Source organism: Melitaea cinxia, chromosome 3 (assembly GCF_905220565.1).
Source record: "Melitaea cinxia chromosome 3, ilMelCinx1.1, whole genome shotgun sequence".
Lineage (NCBI taxonomy): Eukaryota > Metazoa > Arthropoda > Insecta > Lepidoptera > Nymphalidae > Melitaea > Melitaea cinxia.
Window position 1 is genome coordinate 19,228,899 of NC_059396.1, and position 20,237 is coordinate 19,249,135.

Consider the following 20,237-nt stretch of genomic DNA (forward strand, 5'->3'; position numbering starts at 1 on the left):
ATTACACTCGAATATTTTTTTTTTGCTTAATTACTCATTATTTTTAGTCTGAAGTACGTTTGAATGTTGAGTAATGTTTTCCATTTATATGTTTAATGTTTTTGTTAATTATATAATAAACTAAAAAGACACGTTCGACTTATCTAATCTAAAGTTGTTGTAATGTTACTACTAAAAATATTTTTACTTTTTAAATTAAATTCGTGTAACGTACATAAATAGTCTTCATTAACTATAGGTGCGTAACCGCGAATGATATATCAATGAATGAATGAGTGAATCAATCAATCCGTTCCACTGCTAGACAAAGATGTCATATTTCTTCTCTCTTGGTTACGTAGATTTAACTGAGCCGGTTCAGTGCGAATTAGCGGATAATGTTTTTATTACGAATAACTATCAGTATACTAAAGTCTATGATAATAACAGCGAACGATGGCTTTAAGTGGAGTTACCAGCAGGGACATACACCCAGAACAAAAACAAATATTTGTAGGAATACAAATACCTGCCCCCAAACGGAATTCGAGCCCGCAACCGCTGGTGTTGGTAAACGCCTTGTGGGAAGCCCTCCGGCACGCTGGACCGACGATCTACTTAAGAATTGCCAGTGGTGGCTGGATGAGGATTGCGCCAAACATCCCGAGATGTTTGGTGCGAACTTGGGGAGGCCTATGTCCAGCAGTGGACTGCGATAGGCTGAAGTGTGAAGTGAAAAAAACCGCTGGTGTTAAGACTTCTCGTGTCACTACACCAGAAAGATTTTAAACTGTGTACATGCTTTACATAAATCTGTGTACATTGAAATCAGTCTTACGTCATTATAATAAAGTTTTTCCTCTAAACTTTGTCCTCACAATGTTTACTTCGTCATATTACCCTTTGATTGCTCACATAATTAAGGTAATTTGAAAACAGTGGCTCTCAAACCTCTTAAATAGCGTATCCAATTATTTTTTTAAGACGCGTAACAGGTAATTTTTATAATTTTCGTTGAATTTGCTATAGAACGCGACGTTGGATATGTGATCTAAAGACCACGTTGTCAAAAATGCTGGTTTTGAATTAAAGGGTTAGAGTAAAATAATAAAAATTGTAATTCTTTTTGCTATTTGGTGCGTGAGTGTAGTTTTTTTTTAGTTTAGCTCTCAAAATGCTGACTATATTTGTTCTTCGTATATATTTATATAAATATACGAATTGCCTTTAATTTGGTACTTTTTGCACAGTCAGCAGTAGCTATAATTACGAAGCGCTTTTTAATAACCATGATTTTACTAGAACTTTTTAGATAATCGATCATTCTTATCTACCTTGTACGTAAACTATATTTAAATATTCATATTTTTAAGAGCAATTGAGTATATAAAATGTAAAATTATTTAATATTGCACAGATGAGTGATGACAGTTGGATGTTGCTTGGAGCATGTGCAAAACAGTTTGAGAGCCACTGGTTAAATGACTTACGACGCGGCGGACGTGACTTTTGCTTTTAATTTATAAGAAATGTTCTATTTTGCCCCGATAAATGCTATGAATACGTAAAAACCTCACACTGCTGTGTCATCACTACGGTCACAGGTTACATACGTTGTAATGAAACATTCGATATTGCGTTTTTAAATAAAATCACGCGATATGTGTCAGATGATCTTATAAGATCCTTTATGTAAACGTAAATCATAACCTAGGTTCCCAGAAACCTAGTTTCCTAGGAACCTAGGTTCTAGTTAGATATTTTACCTCAAAGATTGTGTTGGCAGTTAGTCTAAACGGCATGGCAGTTAAATTCATTGTCCTTCCGTTATACATTTTTTTTTTTTTTTTTTAATATATAGACTAGCGCTTGACTGCGATCTCACCTGAAGGCAAGTGAAGATGCAGCCTAAGGTGGTGCGCGCTTGATAATAATAATAATAATAACAATAATCGATAAATTGAAATTTATATAAATGTTATAAAGCTAGAGGGTGTTTGTTTACACGCACTAATCTCAGATACTACTGGTTCCAATTTAAAAATTGTTTTTGTGTCGGATAGTTTATTTACCGTCACTATAGGCTATATACAATTTTAGTACGTTGTTTCCTCAAATTTACGCGAGTGAAGCCGCGGGAACATACAATATATATTATATATTTTAATATTCTCTCAACAAATATTTTAAATTGCAAAATAAGTTCCTTGTTATTTAAGTTTTTTTTATTATTATTTTTTTAATAAATTCTCACTGCCACTATTTATATTGCGACATGTTTTGAGTCTTCATTACAATTTGATTTTTTTATAATTATCACCTATATATTTTTTTTTAGTATTTAATGTATATAAGTTAATAAATTGTTCTTTAAGTTAATTCTTGTTCTGTTGCAGCTTCTAATCTATTTATCTTGATCAGTTTTCGTATAAAGAGTTATTATAATAGTAAATGTATTTAAGTAAGATTCCGTGTTCGCTCGCTATTAAATCTGGAGGAAGCGACCCAGTTCCAACTGAGAGCGTGTAATAGGGTTAGGAGGGAAGGAAGTGTGGAGGGTACTCGCTGAAGTACTAGCTTTAAAACTACTTCTACATTGTATTTTTAGATTTTTGCAATTAATTTGTGTTAAAAAAAAACAAATTTTGAATATATTTAAATTGTGTATAGTAGAAAAGACATTGTGAATTAACGCGTATGCTACTGAAAATAATGTTTAATTATTATTTATATCCATGAGTTCACGCCATTTTTGGCGCTAACTTGTAGGCCTATGTCCAAAAGTGGACTGCGATAGGCTGAAGTGCTCTATATCCGTCAACTTAAAGTAAAGCAGAAAGGATGATTAAGCTCGACTTCTTCTATTTTTCAATACATGCATATAACATACAAGCTAATATAATAGTACAAAATCAAGAATGTATTATAATAGTCTACTTGTCTATTATAATATAATTAATAATTATTATTATAAAAAAAATTATCGAAGTTGTTTTCTTTATAATATGTATTACAAATTCTTAGATATCTCCAATGATATTCGTGAGGTCATTTTGTTAACTTCTCCTTTTCATATTTATACTGGTATAATTTGTAGCACGCCTTTGTGTACAATTATTTATTTAGGTCTTACGATCTCTTATCATCACGTGCGGATTGATAACCGTGTACCATATTAGACTTTTAGATAAAACTAGCTGTGCCGGGGTTTCATCCGCGTTACATTGAGAAAAAAAAAATTTCAAGTCAATCCAGTAGTTTCTGAGTTTGGCAATTTTGCAACTCTTTTTTATTAAGAATATAAATAATAAAAATAAATTATTCGGATAATTAAAAGAAATAATTCGGATTAGATATTCCGTGCTGGATTACGTAGATGATAAAGGTGTGTGGCCTCAGTGATGCTGTATTTCGTGTAAGATATTACAAATTATGTACTAAAACACAGTAAATATATATTATTTTTCAAAAGAGTAACTGCTAAGTTTCTTGCAGAATCTACATTCCGAATCGGTGGTAGCTTCACATTTAAAAATAATAACCACTTTGAAATTTTAATTTGCGAAATGACTGAATAATATGATTTTGAAACGAGAGTAGCTTAATTGAATAAAGTTATATTTGATTTTGGCGCGTATAATATCAGTATAAATATCATCTTTAGACATTCTTATATAAAGCACGTCGTGGATATACTGGATAGATAATTCACTTCTTTTGTTTCTTAGATACTTTATCTTAATCTACAAAAATATTACGATGTCCTTAAAATAGAAAATTGATAAAGTTATAAGTAAACAACTATTTTTATATTTTATTTATAGATTTCGAATTCTTCCTTTTAATCGAAAGTTGATGCGTGCCGTGTGGTCCCATTTACAGATCGTGATCTGATGACTGCTTTTTGAGTAATATTTAATAACGCGTATTTACTTGACTATTTTTCGTGTACCTACGTTGTATTACTTGTCGATGTAACTGAAGTCAGGTTTATTTCGTTTGCGAGCAAACATAATTACAAGTACACACGCATCATATAAACACATACATGTACGTAGCATGTATAATTAGTTCGGAGGCGCGTCCGTGGAAATCGTCTCTCGCGCAGAGTGCCATCGAACCGTATGACTGATATGCCAAACGTATGCACTGTACTTACGCGAAATATTAACGGTAATGGATTCTGGTTCTGATTACCGTTTAATGTATTGTATTTAAATATGTTTTACATACACAGACGGTCTGTTGCTGAGATTAAAACAAGAACAGCTCATTGATATATATGTGAATATTACATCCAGACTCGAGGCAGAATTAACTTCCTTGAAAGTAGGGTCACACAAAATTCAAAAGTCAAACGTGACGGGCTAGTATTCGTACATATAATATTTTTATTTACGTAAATATTTCTTTCTGGTCGCAGATTTCAGTGCCACAGAGAGTACGTAAACGTCTCGGATGTTAATAGGAATATGTAATAAAAATAACGAGATGATGGTCTTATGACCGGATGTTAAAGGCTGAATCAATGAAAATGTTTTTTTTAATTTTTTTTTTTGTTTTGTTACAGGTTGAAAGCGTACAGAAATGTTCATAGACGAGAATGAGACGTGAGTATATATATGTTTTTTTTCTTCTTTTTTTTTATACAAATAAGTCGGCAAACAAAAGCGTATGCATCATCTGCTGGTAAACGTTTACGTAGCCTATAGACGCCCGCAACACCAGAAGCATCGCAAGCGTTGTCGACCCTAACCCTAATACTCAAGAGGTTTGGCCACGTTACTCACCACAGGAACACAACACTGTTTAAAAACAGTATTATTAAGCTGTAATCTTCTGTAAGATCGAGCTACTTCAACAGTCGGGTAATAATAATGTACCTACATGATAATGTTATCGCGTGTGTTGTTTTATTTTCGTCGAGTGATTCGAGAGTGATTCAGTTTTAATACCCGATTGTTACGATTGTACAAAGATTAAGCAGTTTCATATCTTAGATTAGTACCTACAGGCTGTCCAGTTTTTTTTTTCTTTTTTAATTTTTCAAACTAACGTAGGTTGATTTTCGAGTCAGTCAGCGATTCATCTGTTTTACAATTAAGTCAATTATTTATATTCTCTTCACCTATGCCTTCATAACTTTTTTTTCAAATATGTCCATTTTAAAGTTACTTAGTAATGCGCTGAATGACATACTTTTTCATTTAATTCACTTATAATTTCGGCTATGGTATGCCAACATATATCTCTATATAGCCCCTAAACGGAAGTGTCGAAACACGTATGCATTTTTAAAGATTGAAAAAAGTTGATCTAACCGACTTACGAGCTTCGTACCGCAAGATATTTCGGTGTTGTTACAAGCGCCACGGTCACGGGAGACAAAAATTTGATTATAAAACAAATAGCGGTGCGAAGTTAGCGGGGTCAGCTAGCTAAAGATAAAAATTTGATTATCGATGGGGGAGACAATTGGCTTACAGTAGGGTCCGAACAACGTGGACGCTTCGAATGAATAATATCGCCAAAGTTGCTATAATGCGGGCGGACATGTTCGATCAGTTACGTCAGTTGATATGTTATTTAATCTGATACAAATTATTTACCCCCATATGACAAAACTACTTGACAAACGATTTACGCACCGGTTGCGGGCTCGATCTTCGCTCATGATATAAGTATATAGTATAACACACTCCTCCCTCGACACAGGAATCTCACCAGGAATGTTGAATTGAAGCTATTTATATAAAGTTCATATACTATATATGTGTATATCAGCCTACCCGTAATGAGTAGAGTGGTGGTTTTAGCTCAGATCCTTCTCCTATACCTATGGGGAAAGAGGCCCATGACAGGCTGAGGGATGATACAGGCTGAATTCATATATATTTCCAATTTAATAACATGCTAGCTGCACCACGCGGTTTCACTCGAGTCGTTTTCGACTTCGTGAGAATGTCGGGATAAAAAGTGCTCTATGTGTTATTCTAGATCTTCAGCTATCTACGTATCAAGTTTCATTAAAATCGGTCCCATAGATTTTGTGTGAAAGAGTAACAAATATATATACATAGTTCCATGCCACCTTTTCAATATTAGAAAGATTTACAACTTGATTTTTTTTGACGTTCGTTACGTGTATTTATTCATCTATATGTCATACAAGTAGGTATAGGAATAACCTTCATTAAAAACATCTTCAATGAGATATTCATGATAAACTTAATATGTGTGACCTTTGACTTTTACCGTCTTTGGCGACTAAAACCACCGTTTATAGAACCTCCACTATTACACTACACACTATAACTTACTAGAAATTTTCTTGTCGTTTTTAACCGCCTTCAAAAAAGGAGGAGTTCATTCTTTTTTCAATCGAAATGTGGTGCTTGTCATGTGGTCCCATTTAAATTTGATTGATATCCGATGACTACTTTTTAAGTAATATTTAATGACTACTGGACTATTCATTCGTCTACTTACGTTGTATTACTTGTCGATGAATTGAATTTGATTTCTTTTTTTGTTTGCGACTTTGCAAGCAAACACAATTATATAACTTAAATAATATAGTGATGTATGTATAGTATGCGTGTACTTTCATATATATATATTCGTGCATTTGTGTGTGTGCCTGCGTGCGTGCGTGCGTACGTACGTAAGTACTTACTAATACTACTCCATTATGGACTTATTATCTCAGAACATTCATACCTAATGTCCGGTCTCGCTGCGCATTCCATGTCCGTTCTGATAACTATTATCAGATAACAGTCACCCGACCGTAAAGCATTCAGCATTAGTGATAAGTACACTGTATCGGAATCACTTGCATTCGATACACCTGACGTTGGGCGCGTTATCGGAAGAATATCACAGGCTGAAATGGGATTGTACGATGGAAAGTGAGTTGAACCATTTATTTATTTCTAGCTCGACTGCCCTCGACCTTGCTCGGCCCTGATTTCTGCTCCGCATATTGCGGGAGTCTGGATGTGCCTAATATTTGAATTTAAATATGTATTGTTTAAGATCATTTTATAAAGCTAATTTTGTATAATTTTTTTCTATTCATCAAAAGAGGGCGTTACTTGTGAAGTAAATTAAGTTATAAGTTTGATATATTGTTAATTTACATAATATTATTATTTCCTACAAGATGGCGTTAGTAGTAGAATAAATCGCGCTATCATTTGTTTTATATTATACCATATGAAGAAACGAAAATTTGTTTTGAGAGAGACCAGGCCAAGCGAGAGGTCAAGGGTGACTAGTAGGCCTTAACCGTTAGTTTAAATTAGTGCATTAAATCTCGTCCGAACCACAGTTCAAACCCGGTAGTTTTATTTTATAAGTGAATTCAGTGCAACGCTACCGGGCCCCTTAATCATTGGTCCATCGAGATCGGATAATATCGGGATTTTTGAGTTCAACGGTTCGGCCGTTACATGTACCTGCAGTGGATCGCTGCAATAAAGGGTACATGCCAGTCACCTAAGAAGCGGTGACAAAGCAGAAGCAGAAGCAACAGCAAAGTAGCCCAGCATTGGTGGGCGGAGGCAGCAACCCAACGGCGGACTCGTGCAACTGGCCACCAGAGGGCGCCACAAGCAGATCATCATATTGAGTTTGTGTGAAGTGCAATTTTGTGAGTACATTATTTTGAATTATTTAACTATTGTTTGGAAGTTAATTTGTCAAGCTAAATTGAACTTAATTTATATGAAGATTTCAACTTTAAAAAATTCGAAAAAATTTGGACTTATATATTTGTGATCATTCTTAGACTTAGAAAATTATTGTTTTAATTTAAAATTAACTTAGTAACTGTGCATGTTAATTAAGGACTTAGAATATTTTATAAAAAACGGGGGAACGAGAAGTCTATGTCCGATTTCCGTCAAACTTTAATGTGTCTAAAACACTTGTAAAATTTTAAACATTTTTTGAGACTTAGAAAATTTTATGATATTTCATTTCATTTAACTTGTAATATTTATACTAACTACAATCGGGTCTTGCTTTATAAATTGTTTAATAACTTAGTGTTTTTCTTTTTATATCAATATTTACTTTGAGATATTAGTTTTTTTTGTAATATATTTGTAGTAGATTACCAGCTTTATTAATTGAAATAAAAATATATTATAAGTCATTATAAAAATGGACGGATTGCTTAATGTTTTAAAGGATTTACAAAATGTTATAACTAGAGGATTGACTAACTTTAAAAAATGTAATAAAGACAAATTAACGGTCGAATATATAGAAGCAAGACAAGAATTACTAGAGAAAGATTGGTCTTTATTTAAAGATACTAATACTAAAATATATGAAAAGTTTAAAATAGAGGATATAGGTCAAAAAGTTGTTGATATTTATGATGGGGTGGAGGACACTTATATAATGTATAAAAGCCTTATGAAAACAACACTTAATAAAATTAGTGTAAGCAAGTGTTCTGTACAAGGTGATAGTAATTCTAGTTCAACTAAGTCACCTAATTCTTTTGTTAAGTTGCCAAAAATCGCTATACCAATATTTTCTGGCAAATATGGTGAATGGACTACGTTTCATGATCTTTTCATATCATTAGTTCACAAAAATGAGTCTCTTGATAATGTACAAAAGCTCCACTATCTAAAAAGTCACCTGTCTGGTGAAGCTGAACAGCTTATTCGCCACACTCCAATAACTGATGCTAATTACAGTGAGTGTTGGGCACTGTTAGAAAAACGTTATAATAATAAAAAATATTTAAGTAATTGTATTTTAAAAAGATTGTTTGGTCAAAAACGCATACATACGGAATCAGCAATGTCGTTGAAAGAATTGCTCGACACCACATGTGATTGTTTAAATGCACTTAAAAATCTAAATATAAATGTGAGTACATGGGATGTTATTATCATACATATTGTTTCATTTAAATTAGATAACGAGACGCGTAAACAGTGGGAGTTATATATATCTAATAGCGATTCCAACAACGATCTGCCAACCTTTGACCAATTTAAAGTTTTTATTGAAAAACGTTTTAGAGCTTTAGAGTGTATGGAGCCAAGAAATGTCACTGTTCATCGGGCCAATAAGAGTGCTGATGGTTCTCATAGTTCAAAGTCAATGTTAGCCACGAGTTCACCTATGCGCTGTGAGTACTGTTCAGAGTTCCACAAGCTTTGCTTTTGTAAAAGGTTCGCTAAAGAGCCAATTGAAACAAGACGTAATTTTGTTAAGAACAATAGTATTTGTTTTAACTGTTTGGGTAGTAATCATAGCGTGTATAATTGTAAAAGGGACGCGACTTGCAGAGTTTGTAAGAAGCGTCACCATTCTCTGCTTCATATAGATCATGAGGCAAACCAATCCAGTTCGGCACAACAATCTAGCCCTTCAACTAATTCACCACCAATAGTTTCTTGCTTGTCTACGGGAGAGGTGACTCGTCCCAGTCAGGTTTTATTAGCCACTGCATTAGTAAAGATCGAGTCTAGGACTGGTGAGTATTATTCCGCACGTGCCTTGCTTGATCAGGGTTCGCAGGCTTGCTTTGTAACAGAGGCCACTGTACAGTGTCTGAGACTGAAAAAGATTCCTATACAAGGTCTTATTTCGGGTCTTGGAAAGGATGAGTCAACCGTGGTAAAGCATATGGTGTATTTGACTATACAATCCCGAATAGACCCCGAATTTGTAATTAAAGTAAAGGCGTATGTATTAAAGAAAATAACATCTTACTTACCTGAGCGCAGCATCGAAACCACACTGAATTGGTTAGATACAACGAAATTATTTCTTGCAGATCCTGGGTTTAAGAACTCTAATAAAATCGATATATTGTTGGGGGCGGACGCCTATAGTTACATCATAAAAAATGGCATTATTAAAAATCCTTATGGTAATTTGATTGCACAGAATACTACTTTAGGGTGGGTTTTATCAGGAACAATTTCTACAGGAAATATGGAAAGGTCACAAAAAATAAATGTAATGCATGTACAAGTAAATGAAGATGATATCCTCAAGAAATTTTGGGAAATAGAAGAGCAAAGCGGTCAAAAGAAAATACTCACACCTGAAGAGAAACAATGTGAAGAATTTTATAGTTCTACAACAAGGAGAGATGAAAGCGGAAGATACATTGTTCGGTTACCTTTTAAAGAAGTAGATCTATCTTGCAAATCTGGAAATTCACGTGCTATAGCTGAAAAAAGATTAATCTCATTAGAAAGAAAATTAAGAAATGATAAGGATTTAAAGGAAAAGTACCGTGAAGTAATACATGAATATCTAGAATTAGGACACATGAGGCTTGTTGAAGCGAAAGATTTGAATAAAGAAGCAGCTGTCTACTTACCTCACCATGCAGTGGTAAGGGACGATAAATCTACCACAAAGGTTCGGGTTGTGTTTAATGCTTCACAAAAGAACAGTAACGGAGTCTCACTGAATGATACTCTTATGGTTGGACCGACACTTCAGGCAGACTTAAGACACACAGTATTAAGATGGAGGGTGTATTCCATAGCTCTAGTTGCAGATATTATCAAAATGTATCGTCAAATCAAGGTAGCAGAAACTGATGTCATGTTTCAACGTGTACTTTGGCGTGACGACCCTGAAAAGGAAATAAGAGACTATGAATTGACAACGGTCACCTTTGGAACAGCTTCTGCGCCTTACCAAGCAGTTCGAACACTTCACCAGGTGGCTTTGGATGAAGGTGAAAATTACCCACTTGCAAAGGACAAAGTTCTCAGCTGTTTTTATATGGATGATTTAATGACAGGATGTTACACCGTAGACACGGCAATAGAAATATATAAACAAGTGACAGGATTATTAGGAAAAGGTGGATTCGAATTGCAGAAATGGAATAGTAACAATCAAGAAATAATAGACAAAATAAAATTAATGGAATGCAGTGAAGGACAAATAAATAAATATAGAACAAATATAGATATTCATAAGGACATAGATATAAAAGAACACTCAAAAATACATAAAATAGACAGTGAAGAAAAAGGAGTAGAAATAAAAATGGATAATATAATGAAAATCTTAGGACTTACCTGGAATCGCAAGGATGACACTTTTCAGTACACCGTGAATCTTCCTCCAACGACGACTGCACCTGTAACCAAAAGATCTATAATTTCAAACATAGCTCGATTGTTCGATCCTTTAGGCTGGTTAGCTCCCAGTGTGATACTAGCAAAGGTGTTCATCCAGAAATTGTGGCTTGCAGATGTGGATTGGGATGAAAAACTTTCAACAGAATTGGTTGAAGAATGGAATATACATATATCATAAAGAGCTATCACTACTTACTTGTATAAGGATACCTCGTTGGCTTGGTACTAAATTGAATGATGAGTTGGAGCTTCATGGGTTTAGTGATGCATCTAAAACAGCTTATTCAGCGGTAATTTATTTGAGGATCATGGATCACAGAGGCGAAGTACATGTATCACTACTAGTTGCAAAAACCAGAGTAGCACCTGTAAAACAAGTGAGTATTCCTCGCTTGGAGTTGTGTGGCGCAGTTCTATTGGCGCAACTGTTAAATGAAACAGCTGAAGTCCTGAAAATACCTAAAGACAACATCAGAGCATGGACAGATTCTACAGTCGTGCTAGCCTGGATAAATAGCCACCCAAGTAGATGGAAGACTTTTGTGGCCAATCGAACATCTGAAATTTTAAATAATATAAAAGCATCTCAATGGTTTCACGTTTCCACCAAGAATAACCCAGCGGACATTGCATCAAGGGGAATACTACCAAGCTCATTACTTACCTGTGATTTATGGTTTCGTGGACCGGCATTCTTAAAAGCGACTGAATTAGACTACAGTAGACCAACTTATAGGACTGAAGTTAATGTAGACATGGAGGAGTCAGTGAAGACTCATGTAGGCTTAGTTCCTGAAAGCGGATTATTTGAACGATTTTCGACGTTAACGAAATTACTCAGAACAATCGCATACTGTCGAAGATTTCTAAAACAGAACAAAATATATCACGGACTATATTTGCAAAAGGTAGAGTTAGACGGTGCGTTAGAATGCTGTATAAGAGAAACACAAAAGGAAATATATACAAAAGAATATACACAATTAAAAGATAAAGGATATTTACAATTAAAATCAAGTTCATTAAAATCATTATGTCCATATCTTGATGCTAAGGGCATTATCAGAGTTGCAGGTAGACTAGAGAAATCACAGTTGAGTGACCAAATGAAACATCCAATACTTCTGCCGCACTCTAGTCATTTAACTCGTCTTATCATAGATGATGCTCATAAGAAAACATTGCACGGAGGTCTGCAATTAATGATAAATTATTTGAGAACAGCTTACTGGATTAAAGGGGTCAGGAATCTAGTTAAATATCAAGTTCATAAGTGTGTTAAGTGTGCTAGGCAGAGAGCTAAAATCCAAAAGCAATTTATGGGATCATTACCATCTGTTCGATGCACTCCAGCACGACCATTTTTACACAGTGGAGTGGATTATGCGGGACCCATAAACATTAGGACAACGAAAGGTCGTGGTCACCGGTCTTATAAGGGGTACATTTGCCTGTTTGTATGCATGGTCACTCGTGCGCTGCATTTAGAAGCAGTGAGTGATATGAGTACGCAGTCATTTTTGGCTGCATTTAGAAGATTCGTGTCTAGGCGAGGCCACTGTGCCAAGCTATGGAGTGACAATAGTACAACGTTTGTGGGTGCCTCTAGGGAATTACAGGACTTATTTTCGATTCAACCATCAATAGCAGAACACTTAGAAGCTAACGGAACTGAGTGGCACTTTATTCCTCCTCATAGTCCAAATTTTGGTGGTCTTTGGGAAGCAGGAGTAAAGTCTACGAAATTTCATGTGAAACGGGTGATTGGTGATGCTACTCTCACGTTTGAAGAGATCACCACACTTCTTAGTCAAGTAGAAGCTTGCTTGAACTCGCGACCCATAAGCATTATTCATGTGGATGAGCCCGGTGAACCGTTACCTTTAACACCCGGACATTTTCTAATAGGGGAACCCTTAGTTAGCGTACCAGATAATCAACATGAAAGTCCAAATTTAAGCTTACTATCGCGTTGGCAATTTGTTCAGGGGATGGTACAGTCGTTTTGGAAGCGTTGGTATAATGAATACCTCTCAAATTTAATGAATCGGTATAAATGGTCTTATATTGTTCCCGAACCTAAAATTGGAGACATTGTCTTGATAAAAGAAGATGATTTGCCACCTAGTCGTTGGTTGTTGGGTCGCATCTTGGAAAAACATCCAGGTGATGATGGCATAACTCGTGTAGTCACATTGCGCACAAAATCATCTACTATTAAAAGACCAACATCAAAAATTTGTATTTTACCTGTAGCAGAATAGCTTAGTTTTATCAATTGTTTATAATTACATCTTATTGTGTTATTTTAAGTTAAGTAAACCATTGTCATAGTAGTTATACCTAGTTTATTAAGCATAAATTTAAGGTTCAATTCATCTTTATATTGTAATAACAATGTGATATTGTTATTATTAATAACTCTAATTATTGTATGCTATATTTAAATCCAAATCTTATATATAAGGGATTTGATAGATTTTTAGTTTTATATAAGTTCTGAATTATTTTAAATTTTGTTATACTAGTAACAGTTGATGCAGTTCAAGTTCAAATATTTTCATTTATTTAAATTTCGTTTCTTTGATTTATTATTGTATAAGGATTGTATTTTTTTTTCAAGATCAAACTTAAAGTAAGATCAAATAAGTTCTATATGTAGTGTAAGTCTTTTGTAACGTAGTACAACTTTTATCAAAATTTTGAAGGACGTCCCCTCAGTAACGTCCTTGGTGGGCGGTATGTTTAAGATCATTTTATAAAGCTAATTTTGTATAATTTTTTTCTATTCATCAAAAGAGGGCGTTACTTGTGAAGTAAATTAAGTTATAAGTTTGATATATTGTTAATTTACATAATATTATTATTTCCTACAAGATGGCGTTAGTAGTAGAATAAATCGCGCTATCATTTGTTTTATATTATACCATATGAAGAAACGAAAATTTGTTTTGAGAGAGACCAGGCCAAGCGAGAGGTCAAGGGTGACTAGTAGGCCTTAACCGTTAGTTTAAATTAGTGCATTAAATCTCGTCCGAACCACAGTTCAAACCCGGTAGTTTTATTTTATAAGTGAATTCAGTGCAACGCTACCGGGCCCCTTAATCATGTATGTAATATATCTTTGTATGTTTATCAAAAATGTATATTTTGCAATAACAGTCGGCTGTTACCTATAACACCAGTATTAAGTTGCTTACCGTAGTAACAAACGATCGTGTGTGATTGTTATAAGTTTATATCTAAGTAAGACTTGAAAAGCGATTTTTATTTCCATTTTATTCCGTATTTAAAATGTACAATATAATGACTAGCAATAAGGGTTTATGTACATTTTTAACTATTACGGTTACTACTAGCTCCTGTACCTTTGCAATATGAAATTTATATCAAGTTACTTTTCTGCTTTAAAAACTACGATTCCACTTTTGTTTTTTCTTTATTTAAAAAGTTTTAGTCCACAAGGACTACAGCACTCCATAGGTACATCACACATGATACATATGTACAAGAAAATTCAATGCTAAAGATTAATTTTTGATTTGATATATTTATATTAAAGATTGATTTTTTTGACGACGCGTTGGCGCAGCAGTCATAGCACTGCGCTGGCGGTCGCGGGTTCGATTCCCGCTCACGACAGACATTTGTATCGGCCATACAGATGTTCGTCGTGGTCTGGGCGTTGTGCTTGTGCATTGTGTGTGTTTCCGGACCCCCGACACAGAAGAAAATCCTACTGGGGCCGTTGAGTATAAAGCGTTTATTATTAATTTAAAAAAAATTCGAAGACTCGAGAATTCGGTTTTGACATTTGAATCGTGAGTTATTCCGACCATACCATTTCCGACCGTGGTCACATTACTCACCACAGGAACAGCACTGCTTGAAAGCAGTATTATTTAGCTGTGATCTTCTGTAAGGTCGAGGTACTTCCCCAGTTGAGCTGCTCCAGAGTTTTAACAGGATATTTCCTGCTGTGCCCTACCTTAGTTTGAATGTAACTACATTAATTAAACAAACAACACGTAATTATTAAGCAAGTTTAATTATTTTATGTAAACATACTTCTGTAACATGTAATTACTTGGATAATTGTATGTTGTCAATGAATAATAATTTCAAACAGATGCGAACGTTCACTAATAAATTTTGCATTTTTTATTTGGTTTTAACTTGAACTAATTTTTTAAAACTAGATTCCTTTGTTTGTTTTTTGAAATCGACTGTAATGTAAATTTTTGTTATTTTATTTTTAATAATTATCAAGTACTTTTGAATGAAATTCTTGTTGGCTGAAAGTATGTTTTTTTTTTAAACTACTTGAGCTACTTCGTCAGAAAAATCAATGTAAAAACAATCTAAAGTTTTAGTTTTTCTATCGATTAGCTTATCCATAATTTTAGTTGTTCCGACTTCCAAAAAGGAGGAGGTTTTCATTTCGATTGTTTTATTTTTATTATGTCAGAACTTTGACTTGGTCGACCGATTTCGATGAATTTTGTTTTACTTGCAAGGTGTGGCGTGTCAAGTAATCCTATTTAAATTTAATTGCGATGTGACAAGTACTTTTAGAGTCGTCGACCCACGTTGTATTAAACCGTATAACTTTTTACTGGGTTTATCGATTTTGATGATTCTTACTTTAATTGATAGCTAATGATTGTCATGTAGTCCTATTTTATACTTTTAGAGTCGTCGACCCACGTTGTATTAAACCGTATAACTTTTTACTGGGTTTATCGATTTTGATGATTCTGACTTTAATTGATAGCTAATGATTGTCATGTAGTCTTATTTTAATTTGATCTAGATTTGATAACTACTTTTTAAGTAATCTTTGATAGCGCGTATTTACTTGATTATTTTTTGTTTACTTACGATGTATTATTTGTCGATGTAATTGAGGTCGGTTTTTTTGCGAGCAAACACAATTATTTTTATTGTGAACGAATTTAAATGTTCTCTCCCAGTTTTAGTATAAAACCAATAAACAATATGACCATTGTTCCGCTCTAATGAGGTAAATCGTAACGCCATGTATAAGAGAAGCAGAAGGTAAGAATATTTAATGATAAAAATTTCTTTACAATTAAATTGTGTATTAATCCACTGATTCTAATTTTAGAGTATATTTACTACTGATTCTCATTTTTGTAATCACAGTACTAGAGATAAGATATGATTTTTTTTATTATCAATTTTTAACATGAGTATATTTAGGTCCTGTTTCACCATTTGTAGATAACGCTGGAATGGAGGATGACGATAAAATCAAAATCAAAAACAACTTCATTTAAATAGGCCAAGAGCACTTGCGAATCGTCATTTTACAAATTAAAATTTTAAAGTAATTATTATTTTTGCTACCACCGATTCGGAATGTAGATTCTGCAGAGAAGAATCTGCAAGAAACTCCGCAGTTTCATTCTTGAAAATTATATATAAACTGTGTTTTAGTATAAAATTAGTAATATCTTGCATGAAATACAGCGTTACTAAGGCCACAAATCTTTATCAACTAATTAATCCTGCACCGAATAATACGCTTTATCTATTATTATTTTTTTTAAATAAATACTTTAAATTTATCTTGAGACAATTCCAGGTTTATGGGACTTTATTATACATGCGAAACGATACAAATAGACTTTGACAGCGGGAGGTAATTTAACTTTAATATTATTATGTGCGAATAGAGATATCTCATAAATATAGTAGAATTCAATGCAAGAAAATAATAATTAATCAGTTACATTTTACTGTCGGATTCTATCGTCCGTCAAATAGCGCTATCTACAATAGGTGGAACAGGCCCTAAACGTTGTAAGTGCGCTTTAATCAAACTCCTCACTAAACACTTACTACGCTTGTAATTTGCAAAAATGTCTGCAATAATAGCCTTATCAATATTACAGCGATAAGGACCTTTGTAATCGACACAAGTATTCTTTATCTATTATTAATATTACTATTTTCTATTTTTATAATACCCACTTTTATAGTGATTATGAACAAATATAAAACGACTTATTTATACTATATTCCGTTAACTAAGTACCTACTTATAAGGCGAATATTTGTATTATACATTTATTATGTTGTTCTCATGTAAGTGAATTTTCTTTTTGAGAATAAATTCTTTAAACCTATATCAGAAATCTATAATATAAAAATGAGTCGCTGAATGTGTTGCTAAGCGCAAAACTCGAAAACGGTTGGACCGATTTCGCGATTTCGCGCGATTCGACCGGATGGTTCTTACAAAGAGAAAAATTCTAAAAAAAAAAAATAATAACATTAAAGAATCGACTGTTAGGCGATACGAAGTTCGCCGGGTCAGCTAGTAATAAATAAATGTGATTAAAATTTTGCAAACTATATATTTACTAATTAATAAACGGTAAGAATTTTACACATCTCATGTAAACCTCTGTTTCCTACTTTATACTAAAAGGCAGTCTTTACGGTTTTAAAGTACATGTTTTAACCTAAATAACAATTTTCAATAGTCTAATTACTAAAATGAGAACTTTGATACAACAAACTTTGAATAGTTTTTTTGATTGTCTTGAAAGATAAATTTTTGGAGGGTTGGGAGTTTAGGTGAGTGAGAAACAGGTTGTAAGGTTCCTCATCCACCATTCAAAAGGGAGTATCCTCCGACCAGACGGATGTTGTGTCTGGTGGGCTACTGCCCTGACGGTCGCTGTCGGGTTCTTGTATATAACATATTCAATCGCTCTGATAACTTTGATATCGCGATGTAGGATACGTCAGTTCGTAGATAGATGTCGCAAATTCAAAAATCTAATAATTAAATAAAAAGCTGATATTTTGAGTATTATCTGAGCTAATGTTATAAACCGACTGTCGCTACGATTTTATCTTGATTTATTATTACTTGCTTAAAACTTAGAGCCACATTTCTCAACCTGAACTGAGGCAGCTATCGTACCGGGGCCGTAGAATTATCATATGTAGGTCAAAATTATCGTATCCGTCAAATTTGTGCCAATCTAGATCGATGTACAATACTAGGGTAATAGGGTACTATCGTACATCGTAGATAGTATTATAATATGAAATTATCACAAATGTACGGTAATTATTGTACGGCAGCGAACACTGCTTGGAGTATTCCGACTGAGGAAGTACCTCATCCTCACAGAAGATCACAACCAAATAATACTGGTCTCAAGTACTTTTGTGTTCCTGTGGTGAGTAAGGTAGCCGAAATCTTAGAAAGATATTAGAAATGGTAGAGGCTAGGGTCAGCAACTCGCTTTCAATGCTCCTGGTATTGAAGGCACAGGTTACGGTAACCGCTTACCATCCGTTGGATTGTGCGCTTGTTTGCATTGATCTATAAAACACGGGTAGTACTTATACTTTGTAGTATACCTATATAGTATAAAAAAAATTGATAGCTACCTATGAAGTATAAAAAAATTGATAATTTACTAGAGGAAATATGTATGTTTTGTGTCATCGTCATCATCATTGTCAACCGATTGACGTCCACTGCTGGATATAGGTCTCTTGCAAGGCCTTTTTGTCTTTAATAAAGGAGTTATTTCTCATATAATATGCATTTCTTTAACCTGTTCTATTGTCCACTGCATGTTCACGTTATGACACAACCAGGCACGAACTACGCAACCAATTCGCTAAGTATCGACGCGCTCCGGAGCGTGACGAATCCAACTGGACTTTCACTTGAAGTACTTTTGACCATTCTTTTCGTAAATCGTTATATATATTGTATTTTTATATACATAATATACAAACGTACTTTTTTCATTGGGTGTTGTGTTATCTATATTTTATTTTCTTTCGTTTTTACTTCTCTGTTCTATTTTAAGACTTCTGTGTGCTTTGGTATTAAAGAGTATATACTCGTATTACGTACATGTTGTGCCTGTCACGAAGTCTACTCAAGATAAAGGAGATTGATTACGACATAGTAAAACTAGAGACGAACTTCACCCATCTGCTTAATGGATGAAAATTATTTTTATATTTATTCTAGTATATTAAAAAGTGCTGTGTGGTTACAGCATTAAAGAATATAGCCACCCCCTCTCTTCCCGTGGGTGTCGTAAGAGGCGACTAAAGGATAACACAGTTCCACTACTAATATTTGGAACCTAAAAAGCCGACCGATGGTGGGATAACCATCCAACTGCTGGCTTTGAAATACACAGGCCGAAGACGGGCAGCAGCGTCTTCGGTGCGATAAAGCCAGCCCTGCGGTCATCAATCCGTCTGTCCAGCGTGGTGACTATGGGCAAAACACATGAGTTCACACCATTTTCGGCTCGAACTTGTGGAGGCCTATGTCTAGTAGTGGACTGCGATAAGCTGATGTGATGATGATGATGATATTAGAAAAAAAAACGCGAAAGGGTTGGCTGAAAATTGTTGGCCAGGCTATATTTAATTCAAAATTTTCATATGAAAACCACCTATGAGTTTAAAGTATAAATTTAATACCTACCGACAGTATAAAGCCTGTAGAAAATACAAACGTTGGGTTGTCTGTTACTTTCCTGGCATAAGTACTGGGTTGGCAGGTATAAACAGGTATATTATGTACTGCTACAAGTTACTTTCACCCGCATGTTTAATAAACAAATCTTATATCAAAATGAGCGCTGTTTCATTGCGAATACGATGACATAGGGTTGCCAGCTAAAAATCTGGTTTGAATGGCGGTTGCCAAATATAATATGACCAGGAATTTATCTTTAACATGCTAAAAAAGATACTTATTTAATTTATATCTATTAAGCAGTTGTGTGCTGATCTGTGTTCGTATCTTAGACTATAAATAAATAAATAAATGCCTCCTACGCAACTACCCCAGTTGAGACACTACTGTGTCGCGGGCATCCAAGAACATAATACAGATACTTAGATCAACCCAAACATCGCGAAAATTATTTACTAATAATTATCTTTGCTCGCAAACGAACAAAAGAACCAAGTTCAATTACAGCGACAAGTAATACAACGTAAGTAGACGAAAAAAATCAACAAACGCACTAGTCGTCACTACGATTTTCGAGGGTTTCCCTCGATTTCTCTGGGATTCCATCATCAGATCCTGGTTTC

At 34.2% G+C, this 20,237-nt stretch overlaps 1 protein-coding gene and 1 long non-coding RNA gene across 2 annotated transcripts in view; one reads left to right on the top strand and one right to left on the bottom strand.

Moving 5' to 3' along the window:
* The window catches only part of LOC123669652 (long-chain-fatty-acid--CoA ligase 4), a 60,559-nt gene that overhangs the window by 14,119 nt on the left and 26,203 nt on the right, over window positions 1-20,237 (top strand). Inside the window, exon 2 of the mRNA XM_045603248.1 lies at window positions 4,550-4,589. Within this exon, the coding sequence (XP_045459204.1) occupies window positions 4,567-4,589 (23 nt within the window). The 5' untranslated portion in view covers window positions 4,550-4,566. The remainder of the gene's footprint in view (window positions 1-4,549; window positions 4,590-20,237) is intronic.
* Window positions 8,269-8,982, bottom strand: LOC123669653. Its single transcript, XR_006745786.1, has 2 exons — window positions 8,793-8,982; window positions 8,269-8,709 (listed from the first exon to the last, which is right to left on the bottom strand). It is a non-coding gene; the product is annotated as an uncharacterized LOC123669653 (long non-coding RNA).